At 45.3% G+C, this 12,959-nt stretch overlaps 2 protein-coding genes across 3 annotated transcripts in view; one reads left to right on the top strand and one right to left on the bottom strand.

Annotated features, from left to right (window-relative positions):
- Window positions 1-12,129, top strand: part of cttnbp2 (cortactin binding protein 2) — a 39,708-nt gene extending 27,579 nt beyond the window's left edge. Inside the window, exons 9-23 of one of the 2 annotated variants that reach the window (XM_064343054.1) lie at window positions 748-865; window positions 2,019-2,258; window positions 3,878-3,973; window positions 4,380-4,459; window positions 5,523-5,609; window positions 5,709-5,808; window positions 6,502-6,657; window positions 7,013-7,200; window positions 7,658-7,836; window positions 7,937-8,148; window positions 8,331-8,513; window positions 8,600-8,654; window positions 8,983-9,094; window positions 9,260-9,358; window positions 10,556-12,129. In XM_064343054.1, the coding sequence (XP_064199124.1) occupies window positions 748-865; window positions 2,019-2,258; window positions 3,878-3,973; window positions 4,380-4,459; window positions 5,523-5,609; window positions 5,709-5,808; window positions 6,502-6,657; window positions 7,013-7,200; window positions 7,658-7,836; window positions 7,937-8,148; window positions 8,331-8,513; window positions 8,600-8,654; window positions 8,983-9,094; window positions 9,260-9,358; window positions 10,556-10,795 (2,145 nt within the window). In that variant the 3' untranslated portion in view covers window positions 10,796-12,129. The remainder of the gene's footprint in view (window positions 1-747; window positions 866-2,018; window positions 2,259-3,877; window positions 3,974-4,379; window positions 4,460-5,522; window positions 5,610-5,708; window positions 5,809-6,501; window positions 6,658-7,012; window positions 7,201-7,657; window positions 7,837-7,936; window positions 8,149-8,330; window positions 8,514-8,599; window positions 8,655-8,982; window positions 9,095-9,259; window positions 9,359-10,555) is intronic. The other variant, XM_064343055.1, reaches the window with a different exon arrangement.
- The window catches only part of cftr (CF transmembrane conductance regulator), a 27,597-nt gene continuing 26,207 nt past the window's right edge, over window positions 11,570-12,959 (bottom strand). Inside the window, exon 27 of the mRNA XM_064343057.1 lies at window positions 11,570-12,463. Coding sequence (XP_064199127.1) covers window positions 12,257-12,463 — 207 coding nt within the window. The 3' untranslated portion in view covers window positions 11,570-12,256. The remainder of the gene's footprint in view (window positions 12,464-12,959) is intronic.

The raw sequence follows: 12,959 nt of genomic DNA, 5'->3' as shown, positions 1-12,959 counted from the left end.
CCTCTAACAAGCATGACTCAGATGCATGGCACTGCTGTGACATCACCGCTAAACACAAGGCCTTGTACTCCCTCACATTCCTGTAATCCTACAATGGAACATAAGCCACAGCCCTGCGAGAGGCCTCTGCATAAAATATGATTGTCCATGCTGTGGAAAGATTCTCTTGTGAACTCTTCGCCTGGGGTAATAGAATGACCAGCTGTCTTTGAGTAATAAGCACCTGTATGGGTTACATGGAACTCTCTTTGCCACTCCTGTATTCTCTCACTGGTTTCTCTCTATCACGCCCATATTCTTCTTCTCACTCTGCCATGCCCATATTCTTCTTGGCTGTTGACCATATCCTCATTCTATGTTTCTCTGCTACACCCATAATCTACTTGGATTTCTGCCCAACCCTATGTTCAACACATCTCTGTCTCAATGCCACACAAGTATTCTGTACAGTGCTGGCTGTGTGTACTCTGGGTTTTGGGAGCTGTGCTGCTGGAACTTGGTGCTGAAAGCTGTCGTGCTTGCTGGTGTTTTTTGCATCCCTTTTGGTCAATATTTAGTTAAGATGAAAAAGAGCTAAAGCATACACACACACACAAACACACAAGCATACACGCGCACATCCGCATGCAAGCACGCACACTCACACGTGCACACACACACACACACACACACACACACACAGGTAATAAGGACAACAGTCCTTTCTGAGTCTTATGGGCCCTGAGGTACGGTATATGTTCCTTTCAGAAGTGCCTGGAGCTGCTGTGTGGCCACAGCCCTCACGACCTGGAGCAGAGAGACGCCTGCAACCGCACCATCCACCACGTGGCCACCGACGACTGCAAGGACCTGCTGGAAAATCTCTGTAAGCTCATTCATTTAACCCCATCCTTCCCTGCCATTTTGGCTCTAATAATAAAAATGATTATTACCTGTCACGTATCTAAAACAGTAACTGTAATACAAACCTATATGTACACTGTAGCTTTGCATTAGAGTTTCATACAGTTTTAATGGAATCATATGCATACAGGCACCCCACAAATCACACTCAATGTATACACAAATAGTATGTACACCACAAATATGTACATAACCACAGAAACAGAAAAAAAGGTTATATCAGTTTATATGAGTTAAGTTTAATTCAGTTCTCCTGGCACTAAAAAACCTGTATGACCATGACACAGCGATCGTTTCATCTGACACATGCTATGGACAACATTAACGGCAGCTGCACTCCAGTTTCATAATCCCCAGAGAGGAACTCTAGGTAGCTGCTGTACTGGGGCTCTACAGTTCACTTTCCTGCGATGGTTCTATGGTCTGACTCCTCTACCCTTCATAAGAAATAACATCCTGGTGTAGCGTAGCTTCCATTGATCAATGTTGCCCTGTGTTGCACTTTAAACATATTTAGGCTATCAAAAACAACTGCAGCTGCATATTTTACTGAAGCAATTATGGTTAAGTACCTTGCTCAAAGGTACACTGGCAGTGCCACACCTGGGAATCCAACCTGCGTATCAGTGCGTTTCTCTGTTCTCTATAACGTGTCAGGGAATACTTTGTGCCTGTCGCTATCTGTGGATGCTGAAATGGTCCGTCACTTTTTCACTCTGGGGACCTACAGGCAGGAAAATATTTTCCGTTTATTCACGGATTTATGCCTGGGGTAATTCCAGTGGGGAGTAGTTCTTCAGCAGCTTTCCGTGGTTTTTGGAGTTAAAGAAGGGCCGTTGTTAGACGAGTTCCTGATTGTTCTGCTCAGGGACCTGTGAATTCCCCCAGTCACAGTCCCAGTCGCTGTAGAAAAGCACAAACTGTCTCCTTTATTTTCTGCTTCTGGTGTGATATTTTTGTCAGATGAGATGACCCAGATGTTCAGCGCTAGATGAACACTTTTTACATCCCCATTTATGGCATGAGACCCACAATGCACTGTTGTCAGGTTGACTCGCTGCGGAGGGTTTGGGTTTTCTCACGCTGCTCCGGCTCTCTCTCTCTCTCTTCCGCAGACTCCTACAGGGTTCTGGTCCGGATCCAGGGCGGCTCGGAGGAGCAGATTTGCATGGTCGACGTGCTGGAGGACGGCCCCACGGTCGGCGCGGTCGCGGTTCACAAGGACACGCGCTGGGAGGAGCTGAGTCTCGCTCTGACCGGGACGCTGTCGTCGCACTTCCTCCTGCTGACCGCTGGCGAGGACGGCGGCAGGGACCTGGGCCTGAGCGCTGACAGCGTCTCCTCCATCCTGATTGGTGAGACCCTCCACAGCATCTTCAGCGAGACCCAGAGTCCAGTACATGGACAAATTCAGTGGTCTGTGTCATTGATACAGTCTCTGAATAAAAAGGGAGTTTCCTGAGGGGAAGCTTAATGTCCTCAACTGTATCTGTCCTCTCAGTCTCTCCTGTGCCTGTCCCCTCAATGTGTCACCTTTACCCCGCCCCTCCGCCTCACCTGTACCCATCTCCTCTCAGTCTCACCTGTACCTGTGCCCTCTCAGTCTCACTCTGTCTTAAGTGGTCACCCTATACATTAGTTTTTTCCCCAGCCAATTGTACGTGTAAATGTATATCTTTTACATGTACAATTGGCTTTCTCTAACAGATAAAGCAATTTTGTTTTTGACCTTTGAATGGAATGCGTTCTAATAATAATAATAATAATAATAATAATAAACATTTTCAGCAACCGTAAAACAGTTTTGCATTTTTTCAGTACAAGGCAGTTTCTGAGCATTGAACCAACGAGTGTGACGCTGCGGACGGGGCGAGTAGGAGCCTTCCTGAGAGCTGCAGTTTAAAGCCGACTTTCTTTGTCACTGGTAGCTCTGGTTCAGCCTGTACTCCCTCCCTGCCGAGGCCCAGATTTATGAGCTGTAATTTACAGCCTCGGGCACACATTATGTGTATAAAAGTATTGCAGCACTGATCAGCGTTTATTTGTGGGTAGTCGTGCTATGAAATATTGAGAGATGAAAAACAAGATCTGGAATGAAAGCAGAAATTGAAACGGGCAAAACGAACGCGTGGATGTGTCCGTTCCAAACAGCTGTGGCTTCCATTATAATCTCTGGATGCTGTTTCAGGTTTAATGACCGCAGGCCTGCATTTAGGAAGTGTGCAGAGATGTGTGTACATGATTAGCACATATACTGAACCTGGTACAGAATGGTACTCTCTCTCTCTCCCTTCCTCTCTCCCTCCCACTCTACTACTCTCACATTCTCATTCAGTCTTTCTCCTTTTCTCCCTACTGTGCTCACTCTTTCCCTCTGTGTAGTATCTTAAATCACATCCTGTTTAAATGTAAAGCCCACAATAGAAGCTTTTATAGGTTTTTTTTTGTTGACCCAGTAGCAGAGACCGTAGCAGTTGGCTCTGGAAAGGCATTTCATGACGCTCGCACCCGCATGCGTTTCCATGAGAGATCTTGGTCTTGGTGCAGTCAGCGCAGAGGCTTGCAGATCGTAAAGGAGAGGGAGGAGCCAGCGATCTGTCACGGCTAAAACGCCTCTCTGCTAGCGGCGGTTAATACGGTGCGATGCGCGGTATCCGTGACGGGTGACTCAGACACTGAGAAAATGAGACCAAGAGATGTGCAAGTCTAGATGGGAAGTCCCAAGAGGCACAGGGGAATGACGAATTTAGTAATACACCGATGGAAGAGGTTTAAAAAGGAGCAAGAAGTATGCATACAGGAGACATTATTTGCTCTCTTCTTTCTCTCTCTCCCTCTCTCCCTCTGTCTCTCTCACTTGTTCCTGTTTGTCATCCTCTGCCATCCTCTGTCACTCTTGGTTATGATGTGATATTTTGTCTGTGGGTCACCCCTTGCTTTCATTAAGGCAATGTTGTTTTCCTGTTTCCCAAAGGAAATACTGTTTGGAGCATGGACCAGGAACCCTCACAGTCGCCATGGGACTTGATCAGAAAGTGTCACTGTCAACACATCACAGTCAAATTGAAAGGTTTGTTCCCACCCTGTCATGTGAGATCTACCTTTTCTTTTCCTCTCTTTTTTCCAGAACACTAAAAGAAAGCTTAATGAACAAAGTTAGTCATGCTTTTTCTTGATACTTTTCACTGTGAATTGAATTCCCATAGACTGGAAATGCGGTTTCTGTCCAAGTGAACTCTGCTCAGCTTGTCATTGTGGTTTAGGTATGAAGGTTTGGGGTTAACTATTCGCCCTCCTTTTTGATATTGATCCCACCTTGTGCTAATCGCAGCTTTTCTGGTGCTCTTCCAGGAAGCTGCTTATTTCAGAGGGGAGATCTGAGCAATATGCTTCCCCCACTGCAGTCTCCCACAGCAGGAAGGTGTGCCTGGCAGGCTTCTGTTTGCTCATTCTTCTGTCCTTTAATCCCCTGGCAGGCCTGCAGGAGTCGTCCCTGGATGAGCTCGCGTACGACTCCCTCATACCCCTTCAGCTGCTCAATAACTATGTCCGCCTGGTAAGGAAGAAGATCTCCTGCTGCCATCAGGGCCTGAGCTATGTATAATCATGCCAGCAATAAAATATGGATTTTTTATTGGTCCTCGTGGGCTAATAATGGTTTGCTCTGTGTACTAGCTCATTGGTCCTTTGGTCCGATGTTTCTTTCCAGTGTTTCAGGAATCAAAAAATTGTATTCCTGTATTTACTGAAGCCATGTTTAAATGTATTCATTTGTACTGGCTTATATTTAGAACTATTTATTTCAGTGCTATTTTGTGTGGGATGTCTTTATGTTCCTGAGTGGGCAGCTTAATTTCCTACCTTTTAATATTTATTCCTACCTTTATACTTATTTCTTGTGGACTTGTTTTACATTTTTTATTGTACCCCCCTGAAAGTGTACATAAATGTGACATTTCAGCTGGTTAATCCCTTGACTGGATCTTACAGAAGTAAATATTACAATCAGACCCAGTGAAACACATATGAGTTAGTTTAGAAAGTTCACACCGAACAGTGAATGAAGGAATTATTTGCCATAGTTAATTATTAAATGCATGTCCTTTATTTCAGGCTGTATTGCGATGTCTATTTATTCTAATCATTCTAATGTAATAAATACACTGATTTAGCTGAGTGGATGAATGCTACAATCTTTGTGCGCCTTCTGTTGGCCATGCTTGGAATTGCAGCTTGTGAGTCATGTGTTGGTTCATATACTATCATGACATGTTTATTGTTTTATGGCTGCTAGTGCATTACAGTAATCCGCCTTAGTCTAGTGATATTTATGACATGGAATGATAGTAATATATGATATACAATATAGTTTTTATAGTGCTCACGCCTCACTTTCAGTACACACAATGGGGGAATGGCTCATCTGTCAGTGCTTGCAGTTTTTACACTTCCTACTGTCTTAATAAAAAGCTTTCCTGTTCTGTTGCATGTGTCTATGTGAACCTACGCAGCAATGGTACAATGTAATCCAAGGACCGTTTCCTGATAACGGAGTCACATGTTTCTTAGTGAATGTAGTTAATTTATTGTGTCGGTGTGTGTGATTTTTTTTTCTTCAGGTGGAGCAATACCGTAATGTTATCCTCCATGGATTGGAGGGTAGCTGCCAGGGGTATATTGCCAACCAGATATCACTCTGCATCAAGGTACAGCAAATACAGAATGCAGCGAAGCAAACATTTGTGCACTACAAGGAAGTTTAAAGCTCTGTAGTCTTAAATACATGAATCTGTGTACCCCACCAGCACAGGCAGGAGGCCATGGGGGTGGGATGTGACATCATCACTGTGGAAATGGAGGAGGACCTGTCCAAGGAGCAGCTTCTGGAGACCTTCATCAACTGTGGTACCGTACACTCGTTCATGACCGTCTCCATTGCTGATCTAGGGTGTGTTGATTTAGTCAATCAGAAAGGACCATGTTTAAAACGTGTACAGCTACAGGAATGGGAACCGAGTTTGTCGGTGTCGCGTGAAGAGGGAGGGAGATGGGAGCGCTCGGGGTGTGCGATAAGCGCAGTCCTGTGAGTCACTCTTTCCCTCGGTGAAGCACATCTGCGCTCATTCCTCAGCGCGCTCTCAGCCGTGCGAGGAGCCGGAGCCATGAATTATTCATCTGTTATTTATTTAGATATGACGGAAGAGAGGAGCGGGTGTCGCGTTCCGTGCGCTGTTCCCGTGCCCTAGGGCTCCAGCGGGCTGTCAGACAATATTTATGCGTTACACCATCAGAAATGCTGCGGGTTAAGTCCTTTCAGTTATCGAAATCACAAAGGAAATGCACGCAGATCAATTCTACATTTTACTAGCAAGGCAAGTCAATTTAGTGTGAGGCGGCTTTAAAATCATTGTATCAACGATGGTAACTTGTATAAATATTTCATTCTTTTGTGTGTATGTGTGGGTGCGTGTGTGTACATGCTTGTGTGTGACTGATTGTTTGTATTTTGTGCAATGTTGTTTCTATGGCCATGTGTCTCATCGAAACCCATTTTTTCCTCTGTGTCCCTCCACCCCCTCTGTTTGTGTCGTTCCGCAGGGTTCCTGGTCCCGGCAAACCAAGCTGCAGCCGGTCGCAGTGTGGTGATGATTCTGGAGGGTCTGGAGAAAGTGCGCTCTCTGTCTGAGCTTCTGGGTGACCTGTGTGACAGTCTGGAGACCCGGGGTGTGGTTTACCCTGTTCCCCTGCTCCATGGTGAGCCCTTTCCCCCCCGCCCTGAGCCTCTGTGAATATCCCAGGGCTCAGAGCCCCCCTGAGGGCATGATGGCCTGATGGCTGTAAGCATGGCATTCACTTGAGCGCCGTGTAAGATCATCCCTAAGGACCAATTAGCCTGCGCCTCTGTCTCTATCTCTGTGTGAACATGAGGGAGGTGGTACTTTACCTCAACACAGACTCTTTTTGCTTCATTTTAAATTAGATTTTGTTAAGTACCAAAAGTTTTCCCACTAGCTGTAATGAAGGAATAATGGTGCTTATTGTTAGTGACTGACTTTTAACCTATTAAAATTAGCCCTTTTAATGTATTTGTTATCCCACTTCCCAACAGCTCAGGAAGGCAGCTGCCTGCATCACTTCCAGGAAGGAGGCTTTCTGATTGGCACACTGTCTAAGCCCCACCTCCAAGGGGCGGAGCTGCTGCTGCAGCAGCACTTCCGCTGGGTCCAGCTGCGCTGGGACTCGGAGCCGCTGGCCGGGCTGCTGACGCGGCACCTCCGCAGGAAACTGGTCCACAAGGTCAGAAAGAGGGGAGGGGTTCTGAGAAAAAGCCCACAGATAGCGTTCTGTTCTACACCTCACACCTGTGAATTGTACTTGCTTTGAAGGCTCTGAGTAATGGGGGAGGACAAATGCGTCCCTTGAAACCACTGAACGTCAAGTGAAATAAATTAAAATAAAATCCACTGCACATGTATCTGTATTCAGACTCCACTACCTGTTAATCCCTCTAAAATACGAAACTAGGCCAACGGTTTAATGGTTCGTTTTAATTTCAGCTATTTCAAGCTTGCATGCCTCTACTGAGATCTTGGTTTGTCTTGCTATCAGGATACATTATTTCAGAGTTCATTTTCAGGTATTTCTGGTACTGTTGCTTGTTTGGTTGGGTATATTTAAGCCAGTGATCAGGTACAGTTATAATGGGGTTCTGTTTTGACGTGTCTTTTTGACACTGCATTGTGCTTTGCCGCAGATGAAGGGTCAGGTCCCGACTCCGACCGATCTTCTGTGGAGAACCATGGCCTGGGTCTGTTCTGTGTGGCAGCAGCTCAACTCCTGTGTGTCCCGCCTGGGCACCCCTGAGGCCCTCATGGGGCCACAGATGTTCCTGTCCTGCCCTGTGATCCCAGGGCAGACCCAAGCCATCGTCAAGTGAGTCTCTCCAAACTTCAGTTACACAAGAATCTCTCTGCTCTCTGCGTGTGAGCTGCTTGTGTTTCTAATGTGTGTGTGTGTGTGTGTGTGAGATCAGATGGCTCACCAGGCTGTGGAACTTGGTGGTAGTCCCAAGGGTGGAGGAAGCCGTCATCTCCAGGGTAACTGTGAGGAAGAGTCCGGCCCAGCAACAGTCACCAGGCAACAGCAACAGCACCCTGAGCCCCAGCCAGCAGGCGGTGGTCAAGGCTGCCCTCAGCATCCTAGTCAACAAAGCCATCCTCCAGGGCTGCCCACTGCCCCGCCCAGGTACCGAATCCACACCCCCCCCCCTACATAGGGTGTCATGGTTGCATGCCAGGCGTGTCTCATAGTTCAGTTTCTGTGATCTCTTACAGGGTTTACCTATGCGTGTGGGTTACCTATTCCAGTTGTGTGTCTCTGTATGAACCCAGGGCTGTATGTGGGTGTGTGTGTGTGTGTTCCCTCAGAGGTAGACAAGCACCTGGCAGAGTTCCGGGGCAGCAGGTTTCCACTGTCGGCACTGGGCTCCTACAAGGGAGCAGGAAGAAGGAAGGGGCGGGACAGCGCGGCATGGAGGCGGGCCAACACCAGCCCGCGCAAGAAGAGCAGCCCGCTCTCTGGCTGGGCTTCCGGCGGCAGTTTGAGAGAGGGTGAGGAGGGGCGCTCCGTTTCCCCACTGTTTGAGCGGTTAGGAAATGGAGCCGTGTCACCAATACTCCCTCTGTTCCACCTGCAGGTTCACTGTCCACCACTGACCTCCACTTGAGCAGGAAGAGCACCACACCTCAGAGGTAAGTTAGGATCTGGGTCTGAGAGCATTACACTCACCCTCTTTTTCTCTATGGTTAGTTGAGAAAAATAAGAAAACAACTTGTAGGCATTTAAAACAAGATGTCTAGATGTTTAGCCAACCAATAACTTGTGGTGAAACAGACCACAAGGGTGTGCAGACAACAGGCAGTGTGGCCCTCCTGGATTTCAGGATTCTTGATTTAAAGCCTACTCGCCAAGGGTACTGTTGAAATGAGATATTGTTTGAAGAAGTCGGTAGGGGGCGGTGAAAAACCAGACACATCTGACTCTGTATGTGTTTGTGTGTCCGCGCTCACGTTCTGACAGCTGTGCAGCCGGAGAGCCTTCCCGATTCTCTTTGGTTTCGGACGACGAGACAGACCTGATGCTGCAGCTGCAGACCATGTGCTCCAGCAAGTCTGAGCCGGACATCAGAAAGGTAACAACCGAACCCCCCGTCTCTTATCACCCCCCTGTCCTTCGCCTCTGCCTGAGAGGTAGTGCATTTCTCCATTTCCCCAGCAGGGGGCATTTGCCGTAGTGCGTTTCACTTTTCCTCCAGCAGGTGGGGCTGTAAATACTGCGTTTCTGTTCTTTTTCCCAGATACCTCCCTCCAGTGAGGACTTCATCGTGTTTCCAGGCACCCGCAGTGGACAAACGACACTACAGGATAACAATGAGGAGCCTGCACAGACTCCAGCAGTAAGATGTTTTTATCGGCTGTCCCTCAGCTATGATGAGGAAAACAGGACTTCACTGTCTGTTTCCTCCCCAGTTCTTTACTGGCCAGGCATGGCTGGAATGTGCTGTACCTACATTAGCTGTGCACGGGATCCCCGTACATGTCCCTCCTGTGACACACCAGCAGCAGTTTCCTGTGAAAGAACATGCATCTGTCATGGTTTTTGAGATAAGAAACTTTACTAAGAGTTTCAAGCTAGTGAGCGGTGGTAGCAAGTTGGGCAAGATCTAATTAATTGAATTAATTGATTAAATATTCTGCATTTATTTAACAAAGTCTAAATGGAGCCTCATCTCACAGTTCTGAGTCCTTGGCTGTCTCACTGAATCCAGACCAGTACGTTGGTGTGAACTCTGCTTCAGTATCTAAGACCATTGTATTAGTGTGATTGCTGGATTCATGTCTATGCTGTTTGGCGTCTTGGTGGATCTTATTGCTGAGATCCGGATATCTGCACAATTTTACCAGCTTCTATTAACAATCTCATAAAAACTGACATAAATTTCCTGTTAAAATGAAAAAATTGGGAGCTGAGTACAGAAGGTTCAAGTAGGTCAAGCTGAAATCTAACGTCCAGGTCTTTCCCAGGAAAGCCTGTTCATTTAAGAAGACTTATGTTTGATTGGTTCATGGTGGTAACTGTTTGTGCCAGTCTTTTTAATGATAAAACTGATAGAGATAATGGTGTATGACTCATGTCAGATCCATCATGGCTGCCAATTTAATGACCATTGGCCGGTCGGATGAGGCTAATGTATTGCATAACTGAATCTGTCGCTGTTGTCTGTAGATTTCCCATTTAAATTTCTCCAGGTTAATAGAGATATAAATTAGATTTCTCTGCTTTTTATGATTTATTTGCATTTTCTTTTAGTTTGTGGTTTTTTTGGTTAGCTGTACGGTGGGAAAATATACAGGTCTGGAAAATTAGTTTCTTTGACTTGCTTTGTAGACTGGACTCTTGATACCTATTCAATTTTCACCAGAGAAGCCTCTTACTTGCTTGATATGCAGTTTACCTAATTCTTCAGAATAAAAGGGCAAAAGGGTCCCACAGCACAAATGGGCCAAACAGTCCCCTGATTAAGGTGTATAGACTCCAACATGCTTAATAATTAGCTGTCATTCAGTATAAGCCACTCCTCTTCCACCTACAGAAAGGAAGACGCCACTCCAGCAGCCACGCCCCTGGCACCCTCAGCAGTGAGAAACGAACAGCACGACTCAAATCCCAACTCCCCATCCCAAGCAGCAAGAGCCTGCAGGGAGAGCAGAGTACCGGAACCAACAGCAGAACCAGCAGCAAAACAAGGCAAGCCCCGCCCAGCAACAACAACAACCAATCACAAGACATCTGGATCCTGCAGAGAGACTTGCATGTAAACAACAATAAATAGCCCCTCCCCAACTTTTTTTGGGTTTCATTGCTATGTTGTAATGTAGCATTACAGCCTCTGTATCTGTACTTTGTTATCTGTACTTGTTACAATGTGTAACATCGTGTGTTTGGGGACCAGAGATTTATTATAAAACAAAGATGTGAATTTCAAGGAAAACGCAAAACAAAAGAGCAAACTGTTCGTTATTTTAAGGTGAATACATTTTGGATAATTTCAAAAGCAGGTTTTTTTTGGTATTGAATATTTTAAAATATAAAAGTGTTTTGTTTAAATGGTTGCAAAATAGTTTAAAACAAAGTTGGAATGAATCAGGGTTTTACCAAATAAGTGTAAATAAGATTTAGAAACATATATGTTAGACAAATTGCTGTCAGTGGTATTGAATTTGTACAGTAGACTTAAAAAAAAGACTGTACATATGTTTGTAATATGAGAATTAGGTTCCTAAATGTTCACTTGTTTCAAAGTGAATGGAATGTGGCAATAAGTACTGTATTTGCAAACAGGACATTTTCTCTCAACTGTAAGCCATAATAAACACTTTGACTAGCCATGTCTACCTAGAGGCATGGCTCCACCCATTTCTCTCTTTTCCGATTCAAAGCAGCACATCATTTTTTTCTCTGTTCCATTTTCTGTGACTTGTCACTTTAAATTGTTCATATGTACAGATGATATTTTTAGACCTGTGAAGTGAAGTGTAATATACCTATCGGCTGAGTGTGAAAGAAATGTCCTGCTTTCAACAAAACCTGCACTGTTATTACCACGTCATTTTCACATGTTTATTTTCCTGTGGAAAGGAACCCTTATTGTTTGGGTTTCTCTGTCTCTGAAAAGGTATCAAAAGAACATTTTGTCAATTCCTATGAAAAGACTCTTAAATTACACTGTAAAAAATATGTTGCTAATGTGCCAAGGTAGATACTTACTGTCATCAAGTATATTTGTAACGGGCCATTACAAAACTATTTATCAATTTTATACATTAAATTAAATTACATATCTGTCCAGCGAAATCAAGAAAGCTGACAGATATCCAGTTTTGAAGCACTGGAGTTAACGCTGTATTAAGGCAAACATTTTTCATAGCACTGATACTCTTACTTCCTTCTCTGTCCCCATTGTGAAAAAAAACCAAGGAGTATCTGTACCTCGTTACATAAAGTGCATTCGATAGAAAAATAATGATGTCGGAAGTTAATCATTTGTCCGTACTGTCATCCATTTCATTCATTTTATTTACAAAATAAAATATGCTTCCACTAGTGTAAGGCAGGAATAATTCAAAAATAAAATCACTTGGGAAAAGGGAATTGTAAAAAAATAAAGCGCCGACATTTTCCTTTTGAGGTGAAGGACGGAATGAACGACTGCGTCCAGTTTTCAGGCTCCTCCCCACCAGATCCGGGTCTTTGTTTGTGATGGTTTCTGGGGGGGGGGGGCGGCTGTGGCACTTCAGAGGCGGGTGTCCTGGACCTCGTCCTCGGCCTCCTCTTGCAGGGCGCTGATCTTGGGCTGGGGCGAGCGCTTGCTGGAACTGCGGCGGTGCGTGGGGAACAGCCTGAGCCGCTCCGTCTGGCTGATCGCCTGCTTCAGCTGGCTCATCTCATTCAGAAGCTTCTGGATGGAGTCGTAGGACTTCACCGAGCTGCCCTCAATCATCTAGTGGGGAGGGGATAAGGAAAGAGGTGAGTGGCTGTCCTGTGAGTAAGAGGTGAAAGGATGAAAGTTCTGTTTTGGCTTTGTACCAGTTTTTTTTTTATTTTATGAAAGTGAAAATTTTCACTAGATGACCACACATGAACACTGTTACTAGGGGATGATACAGGATTCTTCCTGGTGTTAAAAGGAATTCATAGATCTTAGATTTCAAGGGGGGGCGGGATTTTGGCATTTTGTCCTTTTGAAAAGACAAATCATTTTGAAATGAATTGGGTGCTTGTCTAATACAGTGGCAGGCAGCAAGATTAATTCCACCCTAATTAACTCGGCATTATGATGTGCTGTGATCCTCTCCACTGATTGGAGATATGGCAGAAACAGTAATGTAGCCTAATGCTGTGCAATTCACAATTGCCATTCAGTACCACAGCCAGACACATAAAATACGGAGCCATGTATGGGCTAAAAACAACAGCATCCAACACACTCTTCAAGC

Source organism: Anguilla rostrata, chromosome 7 (genome assembly GCF_018555375.3).
Source record: "Anguilla rostrata isolate EN2019 chromosome 7, ASM1855537v3, whole genome shotgun sequence".
In the NCBI taxonomy this organism is placed as follows: domain Eukaryota; kingdom Metazoa; phylum Chordata; class Actinopteri; order Anguilliformes; family Anguillidae; genus Anguilla; species Anguilla rostrata.
The sequence above is the reverse complement of the archived record's forward strand: the minus strand, read 5'-3'. Positions and strand labels throughout refer to the sequence as shown.